The sequence below is a fragment of the Exophiala viscosa genome (genome assembly GCF_022695815.1).
Source record: "Exophiala viscosa unplaced genomic scaffold EDD37scaffold_5, whole genome shotgun sequence".
Lineage (NCBI taxonomy): Eukaryota > Fungi > Ascomycota > Eurotiomycetes > Chaetothyriales > Herpotrichiellaceae > Exophiala > Exophiala viscosa.
Window position 1 is genome coordinate 1,588,623 of NW_026944357.1, and position 27,920 is coordinate 1,616,542.

Sequence of the window (27,920 nt, forward strand, 5' to 3'; positions counted from 1 at the left end):
GTGATTTCTCATAGCATGGGGATTATAAAGTCGATGGTAGACGAAGATCGAATAGCATAACAAAAAATGGCATTACTATTGGGGGATTGAGTTTCCTTGTTCGTATTGCATGGCCTTGCGGGGTATCTGTGTCTACATAGTACTCGTACCTGCATTGCATAGCCTGTGGCTAGGCAAACCACACTGAATTAATCTTCGTGATGCCGTGTATCTATCATACAAACCGGCATTAGCTATAGTTATTGTACATTTGACGGCGTCACTAGCACGCTGACTGCAGGATCTCATGCAGCTGTCGCGGCCATACTCCTGGCCTGCACAGGATCGGACTCGCCGAGCTCGGCTTTTTCCGCACCCCTCGTCCAGTCCACCGGAAGTACTGCCAATTCATCTCCCGATGGAAGATCGAGGTGAGACTCTGATTCGGGCAAAGCAGTACCATCCGTCGGTAAATCAGGAACGGACATTCTCTTCTTGTAGGCAAGAACACGCTTTCGCAGGGCTGGGTTGGCTGAGAACTCCACGAGGCAAGTGTTGATCTTATCCTCGACGAGTCCTTTCGCGTAAAACGCCGTGTCTCGATCCTTCATGGAAAGGAACCGGTAGCTGAGCCATAGGAAGAGAACCAGGGATTTGTGCAGATCTTCTAGACATTCCAGGTATTCGCGGTCACCGGAGATGGGCTTCTCGAGGACTTCAAGAGTGATCTCGGGAACATCGATGATGGACACATCTCTCTTCTCGGCGACGCATCGAGCCAGAGCTTGGGCGACGGCCACCACTTGAGGTGACCCGGTACCACACGGTGAAGCGACGTATTGGATACGGTCGGTCACCGAGAGCCCACGAACAGATTCGATGGTGCGTGCGATCTGACTTTGATCGCGAATGCTGCACAGTTTGAACCGTTTGTGCAGAGTAGCCGAGTCATTGACACGCCTGAGGATATACTCGAAGGGAATACCCTTCGGTAGTCGATCCGCCAGATTCTCCATGAAGTCTCCTGGCGGTAATATGCCTGCCACTCGGAGCGGGGGATCTTGTGCATTCATGGCTTCTCGAACAATGGGCAGGTCCTCTTCATTCAGGGTGGTGACCAGGCCCACACTGCTGTCTGGAGAGGCTTTCGACTTGACGGCATTGTTGTTCATAGCCTGATGAGCAGTCCGATACCGCCCGGCTCGACCACCAATTTGTTTGATTTGCGACACGGACAGCTGTTCGTGCGTGACGCCGTTGAATTTGTACACGCTGTGGAAGATGATTCGCTTGACGCTCAGGTTCAGACCCATGCCGATGGCATCGCTGGCGACGAGAAAATCGTAGTCGTTGTCTGGGTCGTTGAAGAGTGCAGCCTGCGCTGCCCGTGTCTCTGGAGGCAGACTTCCATATACGATGGCGCAGTGGCGCCCGGTGTCAAGTTCAATCTGCTTTTTGAGGGCGTGAATGTTCATGACAGAAAAGGTCACAATACAATCGCCCTTCCGCAGGTTTTTCAGGTCAGTGTTCAGACTTTTTGTCATCACCCTTAGGGGGTTCAGTCGATTGTATTCATGGATCTCCAAAGTATCGCCTGTTGCTGCGCATAGCTCGCGGACCAGGGGGAGCACACGAGCCTCTCCACAAAGATGGACTTCTTTTGCGTTTGCACCTAGAAAGGCCCGAGTCCACGCCCATCCACGCTCTTCTGAAGCTATCATCTGAATCTCGTCGATAACTCCAACATCGACTGGTGTCGAGACATCGACCATCTCCACGGTGGAGGCATACAGGCTCGTATCTGGATCGTCTTCCCGTCTGATATCGTCACCGGTAACCAAGTCACACTTGAGCCCCTTTGCTTTGAATCGTGAAAAAACTTCGTGTGCGAGTAACCGCAGGGGCCCCGCGTAGAAACCATTCCCACTCTCTTCGAGCCGTTTTAATGCATTATATGTTTTGCCGGAATTAGTTGGGCCAATGTGGAGATGCACACTTCGTTGAATCTGGCGCGCTGCCGTATACCATTCCGTGGGATACCGTAAGTCCGTAATGATTGATTTGCTAAAAGTCCCTTCTTCCACGCCTGTGGCGAGGACATAGTCAATGAAGCCGAAGTGAAGCGCCCTCTGCAATTCTTTCTGCCAGTCATTCGTCTGATATGTCGCGCCAATCTCGGAGACCAGTTTATCATCCAATGGTTTCTTGTCTTCTCCTCTGGATCGCAAAGTCTGCTCAACTCTTTTCCTGAAGTCAACCCAGTATCTCCCGGTAGGGTCGAGCGCTTCCAGTTGCGACACGTCGGAATCGGACGCAGCTTCGGTCGAGCGCAGATCGTCTTTCAGAGTCGATAAGCATGTTCGGACTCGCGACAGAACTTCCTCGTCTGATAGTTGTGGGGGGCTTCTATTGGTCTTTCTGATAAAGCCGGCTCTATAAGAACCCTTTCCAGCAGGAACTCGAACATTGGGACCTGCCCTCGAGGATTGACGAGGAGGAGTGGCGTAGCCTCGAGACCTTTCACGAAGTCCTTTCGATATTGGCCCAGCCAGGCCTCGAAACGCACAAAATAGGCATTGCCCTCGTCGAGTTGACTGACCGAGCATCGCCCATAAGGTTCGGGCGATCTTAGGAAGGAGAGACAGGAAGACAGGGAATTCGTGAGACCAAAAGGAGGTTGAGGGAGGTCGTGCAATCTAACATGAAGGAGGGATCATGCTATTGAGGACGAGCGTAAAGAGATCAAGAGTCCGCATGTCATTGTATACGAATGGACATTCACCAAACACTGCATGGCCGATCAAAAATGTTTGAGGCGCCACCTGCATCTGCGGAATACTTTACTCAGAGTTCTCCCATACATCATTATTGGCTTTCCCCTTCGATCGAAGTCCCACATTTGGGCATGGCGGGAGACCAGGCCCAAGCCGTACTCTAGCCGGTGCTTCAGTACTGTACCCCAGGTTCCAAGGTATCGCGAGATTCACTGCAACCTTTGGCCATTCTTCACCCCCTGCAATAATCCTTTGGGACCTCTTGAGCAAACGAAATACCTCTAGAGGCACGGACGGTGCAGCATATTCTCTGAGCATGTGAACTCGTTCGACATCCCCCATCCGCCGCGGCCGCCATGGCTACCTCTATTCTTGATATCCAGCGAAGTATCATACTAGACACAATCCGAACGACCAGCGGTCGAGACTGGAAGGTGCTGGTCTTGGACGAGCAAAGCAGGCAACTCGTTTACAATGTGACGAGAGAAGACGACATACTCAACGCCAATATTACCAACATTGAACAAATCGAAGAGCGCAGGCAGACGCTCTCCGATACAGACGCAATCTACCTGCTCTCTCCGCTGCCACACATTGTCGAGTGTCTCAAGGCTGACCTCGGGCGAAAACGATACCGTCGGGCACATCTGATTTGGACTTCGCAATTACCACGTGCGTTAGGAGAAGAGATCTTTCGTTCAGAGTCACGAGCACGCTTGATCGTCGAGTCTCGGACTCTGAACATCGACTTTTTCCCAAGAGAGTCAAACCTCATCACTTTTCGAGAACCGTGGAGTTTCCACCTCCTCTACCATCCCGCCTGCGATGCTCTGGTCAAGAATCACTTGGACGCCTTGACTCAGAAGATTGTATCTATATGCGTTTCTTTGGGCGAATATCCTCTTATCAGGTTTTACAAACCTCGAGATCACGATAGACACCCGGCAGAAGTCCTCTGTTACCACTTGGCAAGTTTTATCCAGGCCGCATTGGACAACTATGCCCGCGACGAACGCAACGATTTCCCTCCACAAAACCTTTCCTCTCGACCACGGGCAGTACTTCTACTCACAGCCAGGTCCATGGATCTCATGTCTCCCTTTGTCCACGAGCTCACGTACCAAGCGATGGCCATGGATCTGCTCCCGATCAGAGATGACGACGACAAAGTCACATATAGAAACATTATCCGACGGGGACAGCCCGACCAAGAAGAAAAAGACGTGGAGATCACGGAGAAGGACAACCTCTGGGTTGCCCACCGCCATATGCACATGAAAGATCTGCTAGTGAAACTAAGCGAGGAGTTCAGGAAGTTTCAAGCACGAAATCCTCAATTTGCCGATAACGACGGTCAGCCCGCTAGTATCAACACCATCAAAGATATGTTAGCAGGACTCCCTGAATTCCAGGAAGGCAAGGAGGCCTTCTCTCTACATATTGACATGGCCGAAAAGTGTGCCAAAATATTCGCAGACCACAAATTGTTAGACGTGGTATCCGTCGAACAGTCGCTCTCTACCGGCATGGACGAAGACAACAAGAGGCCCAAAAACCTGGCAGATCAAATCGTGCGGCTGCTGGATGACGACAGTGTCATTCATGAAGATCGTGTGAGACTTCTAATATTGTACATATTGTACAGGAGTGGCATTCTCCGTGGTGATATTGAGAAGCTACGTTGTCACGGCCAGCTCTCACCAATGGATGGGGAGATCATTTACAACCTTATCACCTTAGGTGCGCGAGTTGAGAAGCAGCTGAAGGATACCACACTACCACCACCACCTTTATTTCCACCGCGCATCAGAGATACCGGTAACGTTGAGGAAGTTAGCCTGTCGCGGTTTGAACCAGCTCTAAGGTACATGCTTGAAGAGCAGTGTCAAGGGACTCTGGACACAACCGTGTTCCCTCCCGTCAAGCCGCACTTGAATGATCCCAACATGGCCGGCATGACTTCCCAGACGTCTCTGAGGAATGCCGGAAAACCTACATGGGCGCAGACTCGGTCGCAGTCGAACAAACCCCGTCAGCGAATTATCGTATTTATGGCGGGCGGCGCGACATATGCTGAAGCCAGAGCCTGTTCCGAGGTATCCCGTATGGCTGGAAAGGAAATCTTCCTAGCAACCACTCATATGCACACACCGAAGAGTTTCTTGCGGCAAGTGAGCCTTCTCAGTACCGGTCGAAAACAGTTAGACCTACCCGCGGATCGACCGGCTCCCAAGTTACCTGCCTGGATTTCGGAGCCTCCTCCACAGGCCCAACAACCCGCAAGACCTCAAGCTCCTCCAAATGGTAGACCGTCTGACCCGACGAGGCCGCCCACGGAGGCCATGCAAAGGATGAATATTGCTGGAGGACCACAGAATGGCACTCGGCCGGGTGTGGGCACGGCGCCTGCCCGGCCACAACCACAACCCCCGGCCACTTACCAGTCTCCGTCAGCATCAGAGGGCTCCGGAAAGCTGAAAAAAGAGAAGAAACACCACCTCGGGTTATTCAAGAAGCACTAGCCTATGCTTTTCAAGACTTAGCGTGGCGTCGTAGGCAGGTGGCGTTCCTCCTGAACATAGAGCAAAACTGCGTTGTGCATCGGATGCATCAGCTGTTGGGTCCCAAGTACTTTTCTAGATCCGGACCGTAAAACGACTTCCGAAATTTCTCTGCGCGTTTCTTTGCCTCCATTTCCATGACTCGGACTTTTTTGGCATCAAGTCTGATGACCCTGTCCTCCTTTTTCACTTTGATCCTCGTCTTCGTGCCTCTGCCGTCATCTTCCACGATCTCTCGGAGACCGGCAGTATCATGCTTCTCTTTCGGTTTGATGGGAATGCGAATACCCTCCTGCCGGGCACCCAGGCCAGCCCTGCTGTCCGGATCCCACCCGTAGGCCTCCAGGTATTTGACTCCAACATGTTCTCTGTCCAGATGTGAGGGAGGATGTATGTGCTGGAGACAAACTTGATGCGCTATTGAGGATTCGTGGGCATGAGTGTCTATGGTAGTGACAGTATCGTCTGACGAAGATAGAGGTTGCTTGCACACTGGGCATATTTCTGTAGCCACCTGCTCTAATTCTTTCTCGTCAGGCTCTTCTACTTTGCGACTCTCTTTGGGTAAGACGATCGAGAGATAGCGGGACGCGATGTTCGTCGATTCCTGTGGTTTGGTAGTACTAGGGATAGAAGACTCTGACGATGAAGCGGGCACGAATGCGATACGCTTGCGTTTGATGCCTGCACCGAACACACGCTGATCCTGCACCGGTAAGAAATAGTCTTCGTCCTCATCTGCCATGTTGGCGGGAGTGACTGTCACCAGTTGCCGAGTGTCATAAAGTGTTAAAGAACATAAAAAAACGACATGCGGCTACTGTACTTAGACTCCAGGTATGTGGCGTCACTTCCGTTACTTAAGCTTTCCAGGCACCCGTCGCTTGTGATAGGCGCAACTCACTGTATCCTCCCGGCCTCCGCAACTTTTGATCATATGTCAACGCAGGCCACGCTTCGGCCATTCTTGTCCTGCGTTTTTATTTATTGGGGGAGACGACATCATGCCCATCGATCTGCTGGCAGAGGGCTATGGCCGGAAAATCTTGAGTAGCCCACACACATGGACTGTGGCCCAGGCCGCGGCTGCCATTGGCGTGGTAGCCCTCCTGAAGTTTTATTTTGGTGGTGCAAGATGTCGTTCCGAACGAGTGATGCACGGAAAGGTGGTGATGGTGACGGTACGCAGACCTGGGCAATATTCGAGTTACATCTGACAGTGTCTAGGGAGGTACGTCAGGAATAGGTGCCGCCATAGTACAAGAGCTCGCAACAAGAGGCGCCCAGATCATTCTCTTGACCCATCATGCTCCCTCCGACCCATTCCTCGTGGACTACATTGAAGATGTGCGAACTATCACCAACAACGAATTGATATATGCGGAGCAAGTCGACTTGTCCTCACTTCATTCGATACGGCTTTTCGCAACGAAATGGGTTGATAATGCCCCTCCGAGACGATTGGATATGATCGTTCTCTGCGCCAACGTCATGACGCCTTGGTTTGGTACAAGTCAAAAGACGCTGGACGGACTCGAAGCAGAATGGGCTATCAACTATCTCAGCAGCTTCCACCTCCTGAGCATCCTGTCACCCGCCATTCGAGCACAACCACCAGACAGAGATGTAAGAATTCTGTTTAGTACATGCAGCAGCTATATTGGAGGCAAGCTGGAGCTGCAACATACCGAGTCTACGTCAAAATCTGGCAGCACTTCCTACGCGCGCAGCAAATTGGCCGTCATGACATTTGCATATGCATTCCAGAAACACCTTGATTCATACAAACGTCCTGACAATCAGGTCAACAACGCGCGGGCTTTCATTATTGATCCTGGATTCTGTCGCACTCCTGGCACAAGGAGGTGGCTGTCTGGAGGTCTCATATGGGGTCTCTTTCTGTATCTGGTGACCTGGCCACTATGGTGGCTCATCCTCAAGTCGCCTGTTCAAGGTGCTCAGAGTTACCTTCTCGCGGCCATGGAAGCTGAATACGGACGAGGAGCTGGTGGAAAAATGATCAAAGAATGCAGAGAATACGAACCTTTAAGACCCGAAGTCAAGCATGAAGAGGTTGCGAAGAAGCTGTGGGAATTTAGTGAAAAGCAAATCGAACAGCTGGAGAAAGCAGGCGCTGTCAAACGGGCTCTGGCGAAGAAAGAGGCAGAGAAGAACAAGAATGATGTGCCAGATCCGGCCGCAGACGGCACGCCGGTTTCTTCCGCCGGCAAGAAGGAGGCCACGGCGGGGTCCAGAAGGAGCCGCAAAGCGAAATGAGCCCAACTAGCAGCCACCTACCATCTTCGAATAGAGGTACAGGCCGACCTACATTAGGTTGCATATCAGAGACATCTTTCCTGCGCTACATTCGACCTCAAGGTGTGCATCAGAAGCAATCAAGTCGGTGGGAAACTCCAAGGATGACTCGACATCGAGGCCAAGAAACCAGTTGGAAGCATTTCCGCAGGACACGCACGATGAGGGCGAGATGATACACAGATGGAACGACATATTAAGTCCTTGAATGGAGAACAAACAAACTCCACATCCGGCTGCTGCTGTTGGGCCCATTTGCCTGTCTGTCTCTCGCCATCTGGCGGAGCAAGGCTTCTTTGGCGGGCGGAGTAGTCCGCGGCGGTATACTCGATGCAGTCACAGTGGTCTACCCACGATACTGCACCATGCGTGGTACAGAGAAACATATCACCGTCGAGTAGGCGTTCAAGACCCGCAAGACATCTAGGCTCTGATCAACCCAAATCAGTGGCTTCCGCACGGCTTGCTTTTGATAGTCAGTGGGCAATACAACGCACACTGACAGAACCCCTAGAATTTCATAATGGATCTGTCGACTCTCGTAATGGGACAATTCCCATAGGAGGCGGTGGGATTCCGCGCCTCCACAAACCATCGGAATGTTGGAGGCACAAGTTTGCACCCAGGCATTTCTCCATCCCCACTTCACGCAACCATTCCGGGGTCGACACTGGTCGTGACTGACTTATATGGTCCAACATCCTCTGTTCCCAAGACGGTGATATCCTTCACGCCGTTCCATACTAGACATCAGTCTCCCGTTCACTACACGGTCATTCAAGCGACGGCAAATCATCATGATTGACAAAACCTTCACATTCATCGCGGGCGCTGCCCAAAACTCTCCACTATTATTCCTAGCTTACTTTACCGCGGCTTCTGCATTGTTATACCTGCTCATCACAGAATTACAAAGAACCAAGGTTCGAATTCCTGGATTCGGTGGTCCTCCGGGCCTGCCTATGATTGGCAACCTTCATCAGATTCGAGTCAATGCAGCTGAGCAGTATCGTCAGTGGGCCAAGAAGTACGGCCCCGTCTATCAAATTATGCTGGGCAATGTTCCTGTCGTCGTGGTAAACTCGGCAAAATCTGCTAGAGAGATATTTGGCGCCAACTCCCAGGCGCTTGCTTCAAGGCCGGAGTTCTACACCTTTCACAAAGTTGTTAGCTCAACCGCAGGAACAACCATAGGAACATCGCCATTCAGCGAGAGTTTGAAGCGTCGGAGGAAGGGCGCGGCGAGCGCTCTGAACAAGCCCAGCGTTGCAACCTACATTCCACACATCGATGTGGAGACTCGCGACTTTTTGCAGGAGTTCTTGACATACGGCGATTCCGGCAAGAAGCCGGTAGATCCTATGCCGATGATTCAACGTCTATCTTTGTCACTGGCGTTGACGTTGAACTGGGGAACAAGAATGGCATCACAGAATGATAAATTGTTTGGTGAAATTACTCATGTTGAGGAAGAGGTTTCCAAGTTCCGCTCGACTACAGGCAACCTTCAAGACTACCTACCTCTCCTTCGGCTTAACCCATTCAACTTTGGTAAAGTTCATGCACGCGAGATGCGCCAGCGAAGAGACGTATATTTAAAGAAATTGAATGATGATCTAGACGACCGCATGGCCAAGGGCACGCACAAGCCATGCATCCAAGCCAACATCATCCTCGACAAGGAAGCCAAGCTCAATCAAGAAGAGCTCATTTCCATCTCGTTGACCATGCTTTCTGGCGGTCTAGACACGCTCACGACACTTGTCGCATGGTCAATGGCATTGTTGGCACAACGACCCGATATCCAAGAAAAGGCTCTGAAGGAGATCCGCGCCGTGTATCCCGAAGATCAGATCCTCTGCGACGCCAACGATGACCAATCCATTCCTTACATCTGTGCTCTCGTGCGCGAGCTGTTGCGCTTCTACACCGTGCTCCGACTGTCTTTGCCACGCGGCACGGTCAAGGATGTTGTTTACAATGGGCACACCATCCCCTCGGGCAGCGTGGTATTTTTGAACGCTTGGTCATGCAATATGGACGACGAAGTCTGGACGGACCCTGAGGTGTTCCGACCTGAACGCTGGCTGGAGCAGCCCGATGCACCTCTGTTCACGTACGGTTTGGGCTATCGCATGTGCGCCGGAAGTTTGCTGGCCAACCGCGAGATGTACACTATCTACTTGCGCATGCTGTCTGCGTTTGACATCCAGGATGCCAGAGCTGTGGATGGTGGGGTCATGAATACTCACCCTGTCGAGGGTGTTGAGGATCAGACGCAGCTTGTCAGCGTGCCGAAACGGTATACAGTCAAACTGGTGCCGCGGAACGAAACCGTGCTGAGGCAGGCTTTGGATGACTTTGTCGAGGAGAAGCATTGATTTGCGGGTCTATACAACAGCTATTCGCTGTAGCACTTTACTTGCTCGTTTGCATGAACTGGAGTTGTGGAAATACTCCTCATCATTGCATTCTTAGAGTGGCATTGTACATTGTACCCGAATTCGTCTTGTATGCTCATGATTTACCTTTTGGCATTTTTGCGTCATGGCTATCTTGTCATCACATGTCTTGATGTCTATCTATCGCTAAAAGTCTATCTTTTCTCGGAACGCTCAGTTGATGCCGCTACGAATCCAGCACTGTCTATCTGACAGTCGGACGCATATGCCCATTCTGCTCGAGCGAGTTCGTCCTGTGCCTCTTCAATCCTTCTTCGGCGACCTTCTTGACCGTCACCTCACCCTCGTAAATGTCCTTTGTCTCGTTGAGGATGGTCTCCCAGCTCTCGAACTCGGTGAAGGGAATGCCCTCGTTTTCGCAGTACGTGATGAGATCCTGGCCAGCCCTCGCAAACAGCAGATCCGTCTCACGCGCGGCGCTCAAATCACTCACCCCGTCTCCAGCGTACAGCAACGTCGGTCGCTCGTCATGGGGCATTTTAGCGATGGCATCCGCGTACGGCCGGATGGTGAGGGACTTGTCGTGGCCGAATCCGGAGTCGTCGTGGAATTTGATGGTCCAGCCGTCTGCTTTGTCGAGGCTGTTGCCTGGCGCGCGGAGTTGGGTCTCGTTGGCCACGATCTCAATGTCCTGCATGAGTTCCTCGCCGAGCAGGTGTTTTAGGAGGGTCTCGATCACGGGGATCATGCCGCTGGACAGTACGATCACGGGGACATGATGCGCGCGTGCCCACACCATGAATTCCTTGAAGTACGGGTCCAGGGAGATGTTGTCCCGTAAAATCTCGAGGACATTGGGGAACGGCATCTTCCAGGAGTCGAGCATCTTTTGGAATGTGTTGCGGAAGCTGTCGCTGTGGTCGATGACGGCGTGGAAGAGACTACGGCGTTGCTCGTAGCCCATGCCATAATTGTCAGTGATGAAGTCGTTGGTGTCTTGGAGAGTGATGGTGCCGTCGAAATCGGTGAAGAAGATTACGCGGGGTTTCGCGTTGAGAGTCTCTGGGAACGGCATGATGAAGGGATGTTGTTGGTGATGAGATATGGGTTGGTTCAAGACGAAGTTTAATGGTATAGCAGGCTTTTTATGTCTTCGACTTATGCCAGAGGATTAGCTGCCGTAGAATTTTGTTCTTTTCCAATATTAGATGATCGTCAACCAGGAGACAAGCTCGTCTCAAGCCAATGCCCACTGCCCCAGTCTTTGATATTTTTTGGCGGGAATAAGCCCGAAAGAGGAACCACAAGCAGAATGACGTCGGGACGCGATCGGCGTCATTTCCGTGCTTCGGCTCACCTTCTGTATTTGCCGATACTTCGGGGAGAATCAATGCTAATGCTTGTATCCAAGCTGTAGAAGCTGGTGCGGACGGAGCACTTGAGGGTGGTAACTGTGGGAGACGACTTTTCCCGGGGTGATATAGAGATTTTGGCAGTGCTGCTCGACATGCAGCAAGCTCCGCTGCGGCTATCTCAGACGATATGGTCCGCATTTCGAGCTGCGAAGCCAGCCCACAAACATCTTCCACAACCTCGCCATTTTTCCTCGGTAGTACGGCAGGCCCCGCAAGCATGGCCATGTCAACGGTCGAGAATAGCTGTTCAAGCTCGATTTTATAGCGACCACAAACCAGAGATTGAACGAAAAGTGCAAGATGCAAAAGATCGAATCGACGACAGCCTGGACGCTCGTGCGGACAGAGCTGCGCAACCCGAAGAAACACTTAAGAACGCACGAGACGAGACCATCGTCCATACGATACCGGAGTCGTCCTCGATAGTCTACGCCAGGCCACACGACGAAAAGCCCCCTAAGCCGAAACAACAACCCAGTCATGCCGACAACGCTCTACCCTCCGACTCCTCGTCCCGGTACTCACACCTACGGAAACGCTTCTCCCACTTTATGGACAATTTCCAAACACACGTCTTCACGGCGTCACGGAGATTGAACGACCTGACAGGCTATTCGGGTATCGAACAGCTGAAAAACGAGATCGAACATCAAGAGTTGGTGGTGCAGGAGTCTCGAAAAGCCGTCAAAGACGCCCGCTCCCGGTACAGTGAAGCCATAGCCACGCGGAGCCAGACACAACGCGAGGTCAACGACCTCCTACACCGTAAGCACACCTGGTCCGCCGCGGACTTGGAACGCTTCACGAGCCTGTACCGCTCCGACCACGCCAACGAGCAAGTCGAAGCAGCGGCGCAAACGGAGGTCCAAGAAGCCGAGGCGCGCTACGAGGAGGCATCGACCAAACTCGCCAGAGCGATTCTAGCAAGATATCATGAAGAGCAGATCTGGAGCGACAAGATCAGACAGATGTCGACATGGGGCACGTGGGGTCTAATGGGTTTGAACGTGCTGCTGTTCGTGGTCTTTCAAATCGCGGTCGAGCCGTGGCGGAGGAAGAGGCTGGTCAAGGGCTTCGAAGAGAAAGTCGAGATGGCGTTGAAAGAACGCAATGAAGATAGAACGCCTCCCGTGCAACCTAACCAGACAGCTGCGGCGGCGGCGATATCTGCTGGGACTGAGAAGGTCGATGCCGTGGCAGACAATATCGCCGAACAGATCGTCGATGCGATTTCCGGGGCTACCGCCACCCAGACCGCCGAGGAGACACTTCCAGCAGCTACAACGCCATCCCAAGAGGAGGTTGAACAAGTTGTCGAAGATGTGGCTACTGCTGAGATCGCCGCGGAGGAGGTCAACAGCGGCTCTCCGGAGACGCTTGTGCCAGATGAACCAGTCGACACGCCTGAAGTCACGCATGGGTGGGAACGATCGCGGTGGACACCGCCGGACTCTCCGCTCGCGTGGTATGAAGATACGGTACGTGCGCGGATCAGTGACGAGCAGAAAGTTACGCTCACGCAGCGCGAGTTGACTACTGTTGCAATGGAGGGCGTGGCCGGTGGCATGGCTCTTATGGGCTTGCTGTTCGTGCTCTTTCGGCCGAGGTGAGATGTGGTCAAGATCCTCCTAGACAGGCGGTCCGCCGCTCAATGTATAGAACATGTAATCTACGACACCAAAATGTACATAAAACAGGAAATCTCACATCACTGGCACACTGTTGTCTGGTGGCCTTAAGATACACGATTTGATGGGAATTTGTCTCACATTTTCCTGGAGGATTGTTGGACGTTTGACCCCAGGCACCTCTTTCCTGCTCTAATATGTACAGAATCTAGCTAACCACCTCGTCGAGCTGTGGTGTAGCCCAGGTCATTCCACCTGCTGCACTGCTAGAAGACTTGTTCGCCGCGCGATACACCAGTATAAAAAACAACACCTTAACCAATGACTAGCGAGTTGTCTTCTGGGAATTCGTACTCGGGAATCTCGAGGTTCAATGGCGCAGGACCTTTTCTTACTCGTCCGGAGATGTCGTAGTGTGAACCGTGGCACGGGCAGAACCAGCCTCCAAAATCACCTGCTTCGCCGATGGGGACACAACCCAAATGTGTGCAGACACCAACCATCACTAGCCATTCGGGTTTCTTGACACGGTCTTCGTCTTTCTGAGGGTCACGGAGGACGGATAGGCTGGACAAGTGATGTTAGTATTACACTCCGTCTTCTGGGAAAGAAGGATGCTGCAGGAGCTCGACGTACTTGACTGCTTCAGCTTCCTTGATTTCATCTTCTGTTCGGTGACGAATGAAGACAGGCTTGCCTCGCCATTTAATGATAACGTTCTTGCCCTCAGGAATGGCAGCAAGGTCAACTTCGACTTTAGCCATGGCCAAAACATCGGCGGACGCGGACATGTTGACGAGGAAGTCTGTGGTTCAATCGCGTATTGTTAGCTTATATTTCCCCCAGGAACCGATGTCCGCTCGAAATGCGTTTCTTGCGTACCTTGCACGGTGTTCTTTGCGCCAGCTGCGGCGAGCAGACCCATTGATCCGGCCACGAAATATTGGAAGACTCGGTTCGTCACTTCGGGTGTGGGAGAAGCATAGTGCTTGAAGCTGGGGATCTTGGTGGTGTCATACTTGTCGGGGTTGCCGGCTCTATGTAGAGGATGGCCGCCGCTGGGACTGCTGAAAGGGCTTGAGAAGCTTGAGCTAGCCGCGGGGTTGGGCTCGTTGGTTTGTAGCCGTCGTTGACCACTCGGGGATGAAGCTGTGGCGGACACGGCGGCCAGACGGGAAGTTTGTGACGAGGAGCTGGGGAGAGTGTGTCGGGTCCAGTTGCGCAAGGCAGAGCCTGCGGAAGCTGGAACTGGACGCATGCTGACGGATGCTGAGTAGAGAGAGGTCGTCAAGGGCGAGGTGAGGAGCTTGAGGAATCCAATGTTCCTTCAATTGCGATGATGGAAGCCAGGAAACGCAGAGAGGCAATGCCAAGCTGAGGAAAGAAGCTGCGATTTTATATCTCAACTGTGATTGGCCAGGATCAAGTCGGCCCTTCCAACCTCTAATAAAGCACCGACATAATTTGAACTTGTAACAATTCCAGATGGACTTCGCGACCATGACTACTTGTGTAACTATATACAAGTTTTTCCTCATCGCCATCTCCTCGTTGCAGTCATACTTCTAGACATACATCAACCAATGCCGGCAATGTTGATCCTGCGAATGCTTCCGTCAACTCCATAAAGAACCCGTCCATCGTCAATGCGACGGATACAGAACACGTAAATGGCATCTAACCCCCTCTTTCGTCGATTCAATCCGTCATTTCGATATCTCGAATTGGATCTGGATGACTCCCTGTCCGCTGATGAGCTGATCTATGAGCAATGGGGCTACCATGGCCGCCGTTCGAAGATCCATTGATGCCATTCACGCCGTTCTGTTGCTGGTTTTTCATCATAGTTTCTATTGAAACCGTTCCGCTGTCACCATTCATGCCATTCGTCGTGACTCCTGACGAGGACGCTTTTGCGGCGGATTCCTGTGCTTTTTCTTCTCGGAACTGCCGATAAGTCTTCGTCTTCGGTACTGTGTCTGAAAGAAATTCGAGATTGTCGATCCGTGATATGGCTGTGGCTGCGAGATTGTTAGATACTTCTTCCGTTTTCCATATTCATCCCTTACCGATATCTTTATATGCGATGTTCCGCCGGGGTTTTCGTTCCGATTTTACCACATTGTGTGCTTGTTCGGCCAAGTAGCGCACGAATTCCTCCTAGAGGACATCAGCACGCGTGACAAAGAAGACGTCCTGATATGACGCACCGTAGCGATGGATATAGCAAAGGCAGCAGTGGTAGAGCACTGAGCGATGTCTTCATCCATGGCAATGATCTTCTTAACACGAGCCACTGATATGCGGTTAGTATGGACATGCTCATCAAGCCTTGCTGGGACTTACATGGAAGAACAGACGAGCCTGTTATCTCCTCCGGGGGCTCGATAGGGGCATTATTATAAGGCATAATGGCCTTTGGAAGTCTGCGATGGTACTGCCTGTCCCCTGGACTTTCGGCGTGTCTTTGCCAAAAGAGATTTCGATGCGACGACCAACAAGGTATGGACAGGATGATTTCAGCGAGCCTTGCCTGTCTCCTTAGCCCGCGAGCATCAACTCGCGTCACTACGTGAAGCGGGTTTGATGAGGGTCAACTTCAAAAGCGCATATAGTGTCGCAATTGTGCACTTTGAGTAGAGGAGTATTTGCTGAGTCTGTCAAATATGGCTTGTTCAAGTAGAAAGCTAGTATCTGAGGTCAAAGTCGCGTCGAGGAATCCACATGGCAGCGACCTGGGCACGTCCCAAAGCGGAAAAGTGAATCGATCGGAGGACAGTTCGTCTACGAATACACCTTAGGGTCTACTCCGTAACAGCATTCGCATCATCCCAAGCCTCTCACTCCTATGGACGACCTATAGATGGCCATGATCGATAATCCGATGTTATGACCTCGCGCGTTTCCATTTCGGCGTCTACCTCTTCTGCCCGACCCTCCCTGTCGTCCAGGCGATTCACCCGGCGCCTTTCTAGTCTCGAACACGGGGAGCCGACCCCAGATATCGCGCCTGCGGAACAGGCCATTACAGAAGAGATTGAAGAGATAAAACGCTATGAAGATTTCACCACCATTGACTGGGTTCAAGATGCGGCTCAAGAACAATCGCGCAGGCGTGCCAGGCGGAAAGAATCCAGATTCTTCGAACGAGATGGTGTCCTGGGATGGCGGCGCAAACTCTGGGAATCCTACGATGCTGCACAGGCTTGGATCGTCATCACCTTGGTTGGGATCGTCATTGGTCTCAATGCTGCAGTCTTGAACATCATCACAGAATGGCTGTCAGATATCAAGATGGGCTATTGTACCACAGCCTTCTATCTGAACGAGGACTTTTGCTGCTTTGGATCCGAATCAGGATGTGATGAATGGAGGAGATGGAGTTCGTTCACAGTCGCCAATTACTTCATCTATGCCATCTTTGCCGTCCTCCTGGCATTCATCTCAGCGTATCTGGTCAAAGGTTACGCACCGTACGCGGCCGGTTCAGGTATATCGGAGATCAAATGCATCATTGCCGGATTTATCATGAAAGGATTCCTTGGATTCTGGACCTTTCTCATCAAGTCTATATGTCTACCACTTGCGATTGCTTCGGGACTGTCGGTCGGTAAAGAAGGACCGAGTGTGCATTATGCGGTATGCGTCGGCAATGTCATTTCACGGTTCTTTGACAAGTACAAGCGAAGTGCGTCCAAGACGAGAGAGATTCTGACAGCTACGGCGGGAGCGGGAGTGGCTGTGGCATTTGGAAGCCCCATCGGTGGTGTGCTTTTCTCGCTGGAGGAAATGGCCTCGCATTTTCCCTTGAAGACGCTTTGGAGGAGTTACTTTTGTGCTCTTGTCGCGACAGCCGTGCTGAGTGCCATGAACCCTTTCCGGACCGGACAGCTCGTCATGTTTTCAGTAAAGTACGACAGAGATTGGCATTTCTTCGAGATCGTCTTCTACATCATTCTCGGTATATTTGGCGGGTTCTATGGGGCCTTCGTCATCAAGTGGAATCTCATGGCTCAAGCATTTCGAAAGAAATATCTGTCGAAGTACCCGATTCAGGAAGCTGCCATCCTTGCTGGTGCCACGGCTCTTCTCTGTTATCCGAACATGTTCCTGCGGATCGACATGACCGAAATGATGGAAGTCTTGTTTCGGGAGTGTGAAGGTGATTATGATTATAACGGGTTGTGTGAGAAGCAGAACAGGTGGCCGCTTGTTACCTCCCTGCTCGTTGCGACGTTCTTGCGCATATTCCTTGTCATCATTTCTTATGGCTGCAAGGTGCCAGCAGGCATTTTCGTGCCAAGTATGGCAATCGGGAGCGCTTTTGGCAGGGCACTCGGGATGATCGTGGAGTGGCTACATGAGTCGTTCCCTGCTTCACAGTTCTTTGCGGCATGTCAGCCAGATGTGCCATGCATTACCCCTGGCACGTACGCCTTCTTAGGAGCCGGAGCAGCCCTGAGTGGAATCATGCATCTCACGATTTCGGTCACCGTCATCATGTTCGAACTTACTGGAGCCTTGACCTATATCCTCCCTACCATGATTGTGGTCGGAGTCACCAAAGCAGTCGGCGACCGCTTTAGTAAAGCTGGTATAGCCGACCAGATGATATGGTTCAATGGATTCCCTTTCCTTGACAACAAAGAAGAGCATACATTCGGGGTTCCTGTGTCTCAGGTTATGACTGGAAATATCAGCATGCTCTTCTCGACTGGCATGGAAGTTAAAGCCGTTCAGAAGTTGTTGGACGACACCGCGTATTCTGGCTTTCCCGTTGTGGAAGACGGAGATTCCAGAATACTCCTCGGATACATCGGGAGGACAGAACTACAGTTTGCTATCGAGCGAGCCAGGAAGCAAGGCATGCTAGCAACAGATGCAAAATGCTCGTTCGTCACCGAACGCGAAGATACCGCGGAGACACCAGCACCACTTACACCGGCGATCACGTTCGACTCTATGGCTCTGCAGACGTTGGATCTCAGCCCATTTGTCGACTCTACACCAATCACCATCCATCCGCGCCTGCCACTGGAGACGGTCATGGAGCTTTTCAAGAAGATGGGTCCGCGAGTTATTCTTGTCGACCACCACGGCCAACTCGAGGGGCTCGTTACCGTCAAAGACTGCTTGAAGTATCAGTTCAAAGTCGAAGCTCAGGAACATGCCGCTGCCCTTAGGGATGACTCCAACGGCCAGCACGACAGGTTCGTGGATGTACTCGCTAGGGTTGGAGAGTACTTCGCCGACAAGATCAATAACCTTTCGAGAGGGAAGCTGAGGCTTAACCCGCATGTCGCAAATGGATGGGCTCGAGTAAGTGGAAACGATACAAGACATGACTTTGCGGACGACTATAGACGCGAGCACGAGATTTTGGACGGCACGGAAGATCTGGCGGACCACGAGCGGGACGGCGTCGAAATGAACACTAGATGAGCGCAGTATACTATATCTTTCTGTTCAGGAGGGCTCTCTGTCACTGTTGTCCGATCTTGCTTTCGTCGTCGATCTATCTTTGTCTGCTCTCACGTTTTCATCTCAGTTCCGTCTTCCCTGATACTCTGAGAGGTGAGTCATTTGTATAAGTCTTCCTAGTCTACTTACAACTCCCTGGTCCGCCCCTGAACTCACTTACTCGCTGCCCTGAAGGACTCCTTACCCATCCCTCCTCCCCAGCAGCATCAAAACCTCGTAGGCAACAGCTCAACCATGTCTTCTCCCGCAGCTCTGAGTGTCGACGACCACCCAGATCTTGATCTCGTTCAAGCTCCCGACTCCGATCTATCACAGTTCCGATCACCCTCGGCGTTGTCCAGGATGTACACTCTGGAAGACGAACTCACCGCCATACAAGACGGCACCTTCCTCAGCGATGACAGCGGCATCGGCGATCTTGATCATGATTGTCAGCCCGAGCCCGAGTACGAGTATGAGAACAACAGCCTTCCTTCTCCGACCCCGACCGATCTCAACCACTTGCCCCAGACGCCCTTCATCGCCGCCAACCTCGCCGACTTGACCATCTGGCACGAAACACTTACCTCCCTGACCATTGCTGAGCACAGCGACGCCACGCACGAGTTCCTCTCCGCTCACACCACAATGTTGTACCGCTTCGTCGTACACTCTGTACTACCGCACGTCGCGGCACTAGAAAAGTACAGTGACGCGGCGATGAGGGATAATGAGAGACTCGTTGAGCGTCTTGCGGAAATGAGAGGTCTTGTCGAGGAACTAGGTGAGGTTTACTCCAGAGAGGTTCGGCGGTCAAGGGCAAAGACTGAGGTGCTTAGTGAGGTTGTCGATATGGTTGGGTGTCTTTTGCTAGATGAGGCGGAGGAGGCAGGGTTGGATCGCATCGAACGATCGTGAACATGATCTGATTGATGGTGATGGACCACTGGAAGCAGCCACGGAGTATGGTGGTTGACGATTCTGACAATCGAGACTGGCTTTGAGTTGGGAGCGGGATATGGCTACAGGTTGTCGCAGTGGATCAAGCTGGAATAGTTGAAGGGCGAGACCGGGATATTCAGCCATATTGGATATGCACCTTAGAATAGTGACAATTCAAGCACGAGGTGTCAAGACTAAGCACCTGTTATGCTTGGCTCGGTGTCTAAAGCTCTGATCGAATACCGTTCTACAGCAAAGCCATCTAGGCCATCCATGCAACCAGCACACTAGTCGTGCTCTCAAGTCCTTTTCATTCGTTGCGTAGAGTCTGATCTCATCAGGAGCTTGGGGCATCATTCACCGCCCACCATAGTAGCCACCTCCACCATAGCTTTGATTGCCGCCATGATCTCCCTGCTGATACGGATCCTGGTAGTTCGTCTGATATTGATACTGATCCTGCTCACCTTGGCCAGAGCCATACGAATATCCTGGATCTTGTGTCGCATACTGCTCATATCCTGCCGGAGCCGGCATAGGCATCGGACTAGGAGACGCCAGGTCCCGGTCTTGGGCAGCCCGGTCTCCGTCAGCCGCAGCCTCCTGCAACTCTCTCGACCCGCCCATCTCGCTTCCTTCGAAGGCTCGGAACTGACTGGCACCATCATCGTCATCGAGACCACGCTGGCCACCGCCAAATCCGCTCATGTATTTCGAGTATTTCTGTACATTGTGCACGCCCGGAACGTGCAACTTCTCAGCAATATTGAGGACGTCACTTAGTCCGCCATGTTGCTGTTGGCCTGATGCCGGTTTCTGTTGACCTCCCAAGTGTGTGAAGTTGCCGATCATATCTCCGACCATACCTAACGGATTGTTCGAATGGCCGCCCTGTTGCTGTTGGTGCTGGCCAGGCAGGAAGCTTGCAAATCCACCCAGTCCACCAAATTGGGACTGCTGTTGTGGTTGCTGTTGCTGCTGATTGCCATGCTGCGTATGCGGATTGACGCCAGCTTTGTGGTTCTTACCCGCGCGCACCGACTCCGAACTTAACACATTGTTCAGTTTCTGTCTGTCTGGCATACGGTCAACCCAGTCCTTGACAGCACGGAACATGTTACGGTGCACTTCGAGACTTTCGTTCCGAATTGCAGGATGGTGGAAGATACCCTCAACATCACGCATGACTTGGTCGACAGGGACGTTGGGATGTTCCCAGGCGTACAGAACGCGAGGAGCGATGAACTTGAGAATTTCAGCTGCAACGTGACCTGCAGGCTCGTTGAGGATGTTGCTGAAGTGGTCTTTACTCAACATGGAGTGGGTCGGATCGGAACTGCTGGCGTTGGTCCACACCTCATATTGGTGCTGGCCTGACGAGTTGACGACTTCTGTGCTGCCGACCTGGAGGGTTTTGGAAATGGCGTTTATGACTGGACGGACGAAGGGCGCGAGAAGTGACAGGATGAAGACTGTCAATGTCTCGGTTATGCGTTCCACTAACGCTTCGAGGCCGGGGATCTTCTCGATGATGGCACTGATAGTGCGAACCACTTTGTCTCGGAACACCAGGATGGGGTAGATCTGAGCAATCGTCTTGGCTGGGTCGAAATCGGGCATTCCTGGTAGACCAGCCGGAGCAGTGACCTGTTGCTGGGTAGTCTGACCCGCTGTGCTTTGCTGTGTCGCTGGCAGCTCATGTGGCTGTTGACTTGGTTGTTGCGTTTGCGCTTGCTGATCCCATGCCGTGGATGACGAAGGAGGCTGTTGGTGCTGGTCATGCTGAATGGGAGGCTGCTGATTCCATGACTGTGATTGTGATTGTTGGTCCCAGGCACCAGGCGGCGGTCCTTGTTGGTGCTGCCAGTTCTGTGTTCCTCCAAATTGATCGTGTTGCTGGAATGGCGGCGGTGGTCCCTGATCCTGCCATTGAGGGTGATGCGGCGGTGGGCCCCAACTCTGCTGATGTTGCTGGTAGTCCTGCTGCGGAGCATTCCAGGAACCAGCATCATGGCTTTGATATTGAGGAGGAAAACCAGGCTGAGAAGCTCGGCTGGTGTCCCAATCGTTGAACCCACGAGTTGAGCCACCAAAATCATCTGCACCTCTGAAGGCTCCTTGCGCACCGAGATCTTGCCCACCCAAGGAGCGAGCTTGTGCTTGAGAACTTGCCTGAAGCTGTTCTGCTTCATCACAGAGCTCCCTGGTGCCTGGAACCTTCGAAAGAAGCTTCACAAGTGTAAATAAGGGATTTGACGAATGTGCCGCTTGCTGCGCTGTTCCCAGAGCATCGTCCATCTCATTGACTTCGCTCTGTGTGAAGTGGTCGGTAGCCTCTCCGAGCACAGAGTGGTAGAAATCCACTGTTCCAAATGTCCCTGTGACAAGAGGGTATACCTGCTTGCCATGGAGATTGATCATTGTGTTTGTTCCCACGTGAGGAAAGACGTTGTGATAGCCCAGTTCTCTCAATGCAAGCTCAACGTAATTTGTATGAGCACCAAAGTCTTCCAATGTATGCAGGCCTTGACCGAGACATCTCAATGCCTCTGCAAGATCTGCATCTTTGCCCTTGAAGAAGCTGGATCCGTTCATGTAGAGACGGCCGTGATGGATACTCCGTTCGAAACTGTACTTCACGTACGCCGTGCTTGTGGCCCAGTCTCCTTTGCCATTTGCGATGTAGTTCTTCATGCCAGTCTCAGGGTCGATTTGTAATTCGATCTCACGGACAGGGGCACGCAGTCGAGCGTCATATGGTCGAGCATCCTCGTTCTCATTGTAGTCTTTTGGGTTGCTGCCACGATTAGCTCATCCAGCCTCGACCACGATCAGCGTTACCTACTCGATGTGTTCCTCCGGTCGATAGACACCAAGTCTTTCAGAGGTGACTTCAAACTCTGCCGTAGCATAACCAAATCCGAGGAAGGACAGCAACCATACGAGAATACGGATCGTCTCTGGCTGTGCCTTTTTCAGCGCCGCTAGAGTGTTGTCAGCACCGTCTTAACGAGGCTCCCACATAAGTGGTCCAGGTATCGGCGAAGGGATTCTCTCACCTGTGTCCATAGCCTGACTGTAGTCCCTAAGCCAATTCCTGGCCGATGCGTTAGTAGTTCACCTCGCTCCCAATGACCAGCACATACCCAAAGTAAACCCGCTTGATCATCATGGTATTCCATTTGTGGTGCTTGATGCAAGCAATAGTCTTGAGCACATCCTCGATGTCTCCATGACGCCAGTTCTTGCCCTCAACAGATGAGATGGAAGCGATGTCTGAAGTCGAACAAGTCAGTATAACAGCCCACGTGTCCAGGAGATTAGGATATCGAACATACTTCCCGCTCCGAATGCATGTGCTCGAGCAGTGAACAACACTAGGGCTAGCAGCAGAATCAAGCCGACATTCCTGCTCAGGAAAGCCATAGCTGCTGGCAGACCCGGGTCTCGAAACCAAGAAATAAGGATATGGCAAAAGCAGAAGAAGTTGTTAGTTGAGGTGAGATTGTGATATTGGCCAAGGCCAAGGAATATAAAATGCAGCAACGAGTCTCACACCGACCTGATCTACGCTCTTTCACCGTGATCAACACTGCTCGCAAACGAATCTTGCCGGCAGAAAGTGACACCTTTGAACTTATTGTAAGCCATCCTTCGAAAAGAGGTGAATAGCCACAAATCCCCCACGTATGCCGAGAGAATTGGCATGCCTGATGTCGTCGCTCTGCTTGCCACATCTGGATATCGTGCTTGGCTGCTTCCGCCTTGCTTTATGTTCAGCCTGATTTAATGGTGGAGTCAAGACTTCAGGCACTGCCACATACGAAGACACAGATCCAGTACCTTGCAGAGCTGACCAACGCGTCCATAGCGAGGCGGTCTCATCTATTCATTTGGAGGCGGACCTGCATTGGCAACAAATAGGTGCCCTACACGACAACTGGGGTTGCGTTCAATCTCACGGATACAGTGCTGTAGATTTAACAGAGTCTTTTCAACAGAATGAAAAATCATATTTTCGGCATCTATGACTAGAAATACACCTCATGAGCGGCGGTAACATAACCTTCAGCATCTGCTAGACAAGATACAGTTGGTCTTGTGAAGCGTTCGTTTCATTCTTTTAGCCCAGCCGTAGCCATAAGATGTCCATTCGTGTCGTCGATACCACATAACCTAGTCAGAACCCCGTAAGAACCATCTGGTATCATTTGTATCTCTCGTCTGACATCCAACCCATTCCGAATGTGCAAGCAAAATCAACTCCCAATAAGCCACATGTAAATTGAACACCGCCAATGATGCTGCATGATAGTAGTCGTCTATCATGATCTCTTATTCCTCGAATGTGCTTGATAACTCCATGCTAAAAAATTCAGATTGTCTTTTTGTGCATCGCTGTGCCGCCATACTCCACTCCCGGTTCGTAACTTCAACAAATGGCTGGTATCATGATGTCAACATCGTCAAAATCGCTATGACTTTCTTCGCTCGGTGAATAGAACAACTTATGTCGGGTTCATCAGATACATATATACAGTGAGAAGAGTAGATTGAGAGGAGGATAAATTTGTCGTTGGACACCGGCAAGCAAAAAGCAAAACGACCACATCATGACATCAACCAAGGACGAATACAGCGACACGACAACCACAAGCACGGAGGAAAGAGCACAACAAGGTGAGATCTCTTACCACCGACGAGCGGCAGTTGTTTGCTGCATCATACCTGGCGAGATGGATGATGGTGGGCTTGCAATGCGGTTGCCGGTGGAAGGGTTGACAATCGGAATGGCGTTGGTACGGGAACGAAGCGCCGATGGTTGATGAATTTTGAGGTGGTTGTTATTGCTCGTGAAAGTCGGAGGAGAAACGATGTATGCCGATGTTGCAGCAGAGGAGATGGACAGCGAAGGTGTTATTTGTTGAGGTTGGATCTGAGTCTGAAGAGGTGACGAGTCGGGCGAGCCACTTGACAATGAAGATCGGTCAGAAGAACCTGAAGTTACTGACTGTCGCTTCAAATAGTCAGCAAGAGATGTCGAGGACGAAAGAGGTTCATCACCAACCTCGTCGAAGGTCAAAAGGTTCGGGCAAAACTCCATGTCATCGTCAAGATCGAATGACCGGCCTGCCTCGAATCTCTGGCGGTATTGTGAAAGTGTAGGAGCCTCGGTTATGACCACCTCTTTAACGATTTTGGGCGCACGGTATTGTCGTTGGTTGTTGTGAGAGGCAGATATGCGAGGGGCTCTCCGGGAGCGGCCATGATGGTTATGAGTCTGAGGCATCGGGTGAGGGTTTGTGGCTTGTTGATGATGGCCAGGGTAGTAAAATGTCGACATGATTGCAGTTCTGATCTGATTCGCAGCCTTGTTTCTAGGTGTTTGTGAAAGAATAAAGGCGCAGTTGAGCTGGTTGCAGCTAATCGAAACAGTGGCAAAACAATGACGGTGGTCAGCTGATGGGAAATTGGACCTCCTTAAATCGAACTATCCGGATAGCTTTGTCGAGAGAGAAACGAAACTGTCCGTAGCGAAAGAGTTATTAAAATGGAAGATTTGCGATTTGGTGGCAGGTAAAAAGGATGGCGAGATGGATTGTAGAAATGGCGGTGATGAAAGATGGATGGATTGTACGAGTAGAACAGGCGGTGGGATGAACTTGGGGGGAAGAATTGGAAGGGCAGGCGGGCTACAGGGCAGTAGTAGTATTACTAGCTTCCTGCAGTTGGGTTGTGGTCCTCGCGTGCCTTTTCCCTGGCTTGCAAGCGTCAGTTCCAGGGCCAATCAGTCGAGTCCATGCGCCTTGCACTAACGACCGGGCTAGTGATGCAGCTGGGGCGGTCGCCGCCGGGAAGAGGGCCAAAAGAAAGAAGAGAATGGCTTGGTTACGGCAAAGGTCCTTTGGGGATTGATCGTCCAATTGCCACATCCTGGGCGTACCTTTCATACCACTCACCATTGTTTGGGCGTACCTCTCAGCATTGGAATGTGGATTCTAGCCTAATCTTGTCCTGGCACAAAGTTCGAGCGTTTTGTGGACGAATCATTGCAGTTTGACTGGAGAATGGCCTGAGGCTGCGCCCCTCCTCAAATCCCTCTCGAACAAAACACCTCGCCCACACACCACTCTCTGCCCACTGGGTCTCTCCATTTATCTCACCACTCGAGCGAATCACCACCAGCCATCACAACCTTTATGCAGCCCCGGATGACCGCGAGGTTGACGTCGTTCCCAAACACAAGGCACAACCAACAGGTTCTGGCCCTGCCGATCGAGCCTTTTCCGTACCTGTCTACTTCCCTCCCGCCTGGCGGCTCGATGCATGTACAGCCTCGATTGTCGTTCCACCCGATTTGCTTTCATCTGGAAGAGAAGGTCTACTTTATTCAGACAATCAAGAGCTGCATATGGAACAATCCAGGGTACAACTGCCCAATGCTTTATGAAGGATGCTTTACACAGTCCGGAGTAGTCGTCCTGTGAGACCGCGGCTGTCTCAGCAATCACAAGGCAGTACCCCACATCAAGCTTGCTCAATGCACAACTCCTGAGATCTCCAAGGGGATGCTCTCATCTCCTCCTGTCTCGAATGAATCTTGATTGAGGTAAACTGACGTCCCCTACGAGTACTGATGTTTTGTCCTGCTTTTTGGGAGATGATGTGTACCGTCGATCTTCCTCTTGCGGTCTTGCCACGATTGATGTGCATGAGTTGGGAACCCTGACACTTTGCCTTGGACGCATAACTATCGGCTTCTTGAGGAAAGGTCCGGAGCAGATCGAGTTCCGGCGTACCACCATCCTTGCACTGTGCAGCATACCTAGCCGAAGCGAGAGCGCTCTATGACACAACCACGTTTTTACTACCCAATCACTTTTACGATGCTCAAAATATGCCACCAATCTGGTGCTCTTGCTTGACGCCATCGCTATCGTAGAGTTGCCGCAAATAGGTCACCCGGATCATGGTTTTTCCTGAACGCTGCACTCTTTTCTAGACGTCCGTACCTGGCTATTCCTCGGACAAGCAAAGTGTACACATTGGCAGCGCGCTCATCCAGTCGGTGCGGCTTTAAAAGCAACATACTTCGTACTCGCGATTTCAATTTAATACACTCTTCTCATTTCCAGGTTCTTGTCACCCTGCGGCTCACGCTTTAACTTACCCGCGCCGCGGCGAGCTGATGTCTGCTGCAGTCTCCTAGTACACCTTATCCAGGGACCAGTTTCCATCATTGCGACAATTCAGTGGACTCCCTTTGGGTTCACGCTGACTGGGCCTCTGCTGTCGGTATCCCCCTGTTCCCACTTTTCCATGCCCTCTCTTGTCTCCGTGCAATGGACGACCACAAGCAACGATCGAGCTCGAATATCGTCGTACTCGATCACGCGGTGTGTATGGGCGCTATCGGAGAGCCGACCGTTATCGCGAAGGTATCCATGGTCTACAGAGAGGGACACATCTGCACTCGTGTTGATTGAGGTTTGCAGCGTGAGGTTTGTATTCGTGTACTTTGTTTCTAGGACGATGCAGAGAATGGCTTCCTTCCACGTCACACTGAGCTCGAGCCCGGCCTGCACGGCGGGCATGGTTGCGGATGTCAATGCCGCCATGTACGGTCCCTGTGATCAAACCCCGGGAGAACGTAGTGTCCTTCGTTGGAGATCGTTGACGACAGAACCTCGAGCCGGCCGCTCGGGCGAGGGAAGCCGCTTCCTCGCAGATATTGTTCACCAACCTTTATAAAAAAGGACCCAACGTCCAAAGAGTCCTCAATCGTGCCAGTCGTGGTGGTACTGGAAAGACATGACGTTTGATTTGTGAAAGAGTCGCAGTCAGCCACAGCCTGGGTGACATATTTGTTCCTAATGACTGAGGCGTCAAACATGGAGTCAAGACAGTCCAACCAAGCTTGCCCGCTGCATCCTGGCCTGCTACTATTGAATGCGCATATCGTATTGTCTATCCGGGCGATAATAAAGACCCTTATTGACTCTAGCCGCTCCGCCCTCTCCGCATATTAGCATGACTAGCCGCTTTGACACTTCTCCCGAGTCCCGTTTCCGCAACATGCCCTTTTCTTTACATTTGTCTTGTCTCAGTTCTCAGACCCATGAGGCTCACGTGACAGTGCATACGCACTAGTCCTTTTCGGAGAAAAGTCCTTCGCCAGAAGGGTCTGAGCTCCAGTACGTGTAAAGTGGAGATCTTCTCGCTTGTAATATTACCTAGCTACGTATTTTTCCTAATTTCCTTAATATTTAACCGTTTTCTTTCGTTTAAGCGTATTTATATATATAAACCTAAAAAAGACCTAAATAAAGAAGAAAAAAGTAAATAAATCGAGTTACTATTCGTTAAGATAAATAATACCTAAAGTATTAAGTATTACAATATTCTTCGTACTTTAGCTTCTTAATTTAATAACTTTTTAGTT

The 27,920-nt window shown here is 51.5% G+C and overlaps 13 protein-coding genes across 13 annotated transcripts; 6 read left to right on the plus strand and 7 right to left on the minus strand.

Annotated features, from left to right (window-relative positions):
* Positions 1-89: 89 nt before the first annotated feature.
* Positions 90-2,772, minus strand: EDD37DRAFT_631427 (adenosinetriphosphatase). Its single transcript, XM_062816654.1, has one exon. The coding sequence runs from the start codon at positions 2,583-2,585 to the stop codon at positions 285-287; it is 2,301 nt and encodes a 766-aa protein (XP_062670470.1). The 5' UTR covers positions 2,586-2,772; the 3' UTR covers positions 90-284.
* On the plus strand, positions 2,773-5,231 carry EDD37DRAFT_694748 (Sec1-like protein; the record flags this gene model as incomplete). Its single annotated transcript, XM_062820090.1, has 2 exons — positions 2,773-5,146; positions 5,208-5,231. Exons 1-2 carry the CDS (start codon positions 3,110-3,112, stop codon positions 5,229-5,231), a joined length of 2,061 nt encoding a protein of 686 aa, XP_062670471.1. The 5' UTR covers positions 2,773-3,109.
* On the minus strand, positions 5,213-6,101 carry EDD37DRAFT_417918 (uncharacterized protein). The gene has a single exon (XM_062812546.1). The coding sequence runs from the start codon at positions 6,057-6,059 to the stop codon at positions 5,364-5,366; it is 696 nt and encodes a 231-aa protein (XP_062670472.1). The 5' UTR covers positions 6,060-6,101; the 3' UTR covers positions 5,213-5,363.
* Positions 6,102-6,226: 125 nt separating this feature from the next.
* EDD37DRAFT_417958 (oxidoreductase) lies at positions 6,227-7,651 on the plus strand. The gene is made up of 2 exons (XM_062812549.1): positions 6,227-6,495; positions 6,542-7,651. The coding sequence occupies exons 1-2, from the start codon at positions 6,319-6,321 to the stop codon at positions 7,589-7,591; spliced, it is 1,227 nt and encodes a 408-aa protein (XP_062670473.1). The 5' UTR covers positions 6,227-6,318; the 3' UTR covers positions 7,592-7,651.
* Positions 7,652-8,221: 570 nt separating this feature from the next.
* EDD37DRAFT_417953 (3-hydroxyphenylacetate 6-hydroxylase) lies at positions 8,222-10,143 on the plus strand. The gene has a single exon (XM_062812548.1). The coding sequence runs from the start codon at positions 8,428-8,430 to the stop codon at positions 10,009-10,011; it is 1,584 nt and encodes a 527-aa protein (XP_062670474.1). The 5' UTR covers positions 8,222-8,427; the 3' UTR covers positions 10,012-10,143.
* On the minus strand, positions 10,144-11,314 carry EDD37DRAFT_417952 (HAD-like domain-containing protein). Its single transcript, XM_062812547.1, has one exon. It carries the CDS (start codon positions 11,105-11,107, stop codon positions 10,277-10,279), a length of 831 nt encoding a protein of 276 aa, XP_062670475.1. The 5' UTR covers positions 11,108-11,314; the 3' UTR covers positions 10,144-10,276.
* Positions 11,315-11,369: 55 nt separating this feature from the next.
* On the plus strand, positions 11,370-13,386 carry EDD37DRAFT_418064 (Mdm33 family-domain-containing protein). Its single transcript, XM_062812550.1, has one exon. The coding sequence runs from the start codon at positions 11,540-11,542 to the stop codon at positions 13,055-13,057; it is 1,518 nt and encodes a 505-aa protein (XP_062670476.1). The 5' UTR covers positions 11,370-11,539; the 3' UTR covers positions 13,058-13,386.
* Positions 13,387-13,389: 3 nt separating this feature from the next.
* EDD37DRAFT_609578 (ubiquinol-cytochrome c reductase iron-sulfur subunit) lies at positions 13,390-14,333 on the minus strand (the record flags this gene model as incomplete). The annotated part of the gene is made up of 3 exons (XM_062815141.1): positions 13,390-13,642; positions 13,712-13,880; positions 13,958-14,333. 3 exons carry the CDS (start codon positions 14,331-14,333, stop codon positions 13,390-13,392), a joined length of 798 nt encoding a protein of 265 aa, XP_062670477.1.
* A 207-nt stretch (positions 14,334-14,540) lies between these two features.
* Positions 14,541-15,884, minus strand: EDD37DRAFT_631435 (DNA polymerase epsilon subunit 4). The gene is made up of 4 exons (XM_062816655.1): positions 15,422-15,884; positions 15,286-15,371; positions 15,145-15,235; positions 14,541-15,096 (listed from the first exon to the last, which is right to left on the minus strand). The coding sequence occupies exons 1-4, from the start codon at positions 15,483-15,485 to the stop codon at positions 14,774-14,776; spliced, it is 564 nt and encodes a 187-aa protein (XP_062670478.1). The 5' UTR covers positions 15,486-15,884; the 3' UTR covers positions 14,541-14,773.
* EDD37DRAFT_418153 (chloride channel) lies at positions 15,837-18,654 on the plus strand. The gene has a single exon (XM_062812551.1). The coding sequence runs from the start codon at positions 15,965-15,967 to the stop codon at positions 18,515-18,517; it is 2,553 nt and encodes an 850-aa protein (XP_062670479.1). The 5' UTR covers positions 15,837-15,964; the 3' UTR covers positions 18,518-18,654.
* Positions 18,655-18,790: 136 nt separating this feature from the next.
* EDD37DRAFT_650464 (uncharacterized protein) lies at positions 18,791-19,453 on the plus strand (the record flags this gene model as incomplete). The annotated part of the gene is made up of 1 exon (XM_062818257.1): positions 18,791-19,453. One exon carries the CDS (start codon positions 18,791-18,793, stop codon positions 19,451-19,453), a length of 663 nt encoding a protein of 220 aa, XP_062670480.1.
* Positions 19,454-19,834: 381 nt separating this feature from the next.
* EDD37DRAFT_650465 (heterokaryon incompatibility protein Het-C-domain-containing protein) lies at positions 19,835-22,903 on the minus strand (the record flags this gene model as incomplete). Its single annotated transcript, XM_062818258.1, has 5 exons — positions 19,835-22,274; positions 22,323-22,461; positions 22,537-22,574; positions 22,624-22,753; positions 22,816-22,903. 5 exons carry the CDS (start codon positions 22,901-22,903, stop codon positions 19,835-19,837), a joined length of 2,835 nt encoding a protein of 944 aa, XP_062670481.1.
* A 1,168-nt stretch (positions 22,904-24,071) lies between these two features.
* EDD37DRAFT_418186 (uncharacterized protein) lies at positions 24,072-24,995 on the minus strand. The gene has a single exon (XM_062812552.1). It carries the CDS (start codon positions 24,819-24,821, stop codon positions 24,168-24,170), a length of 654 nt encoding a protein of 217 aa, XP_062670482.1. The 5' UTR covers positions 24,822-24,995; the 3' UTR covers positions 24,072-24,167.
* Positions 24,996-27,920: the final 2,925 nt, after the last annotated feature.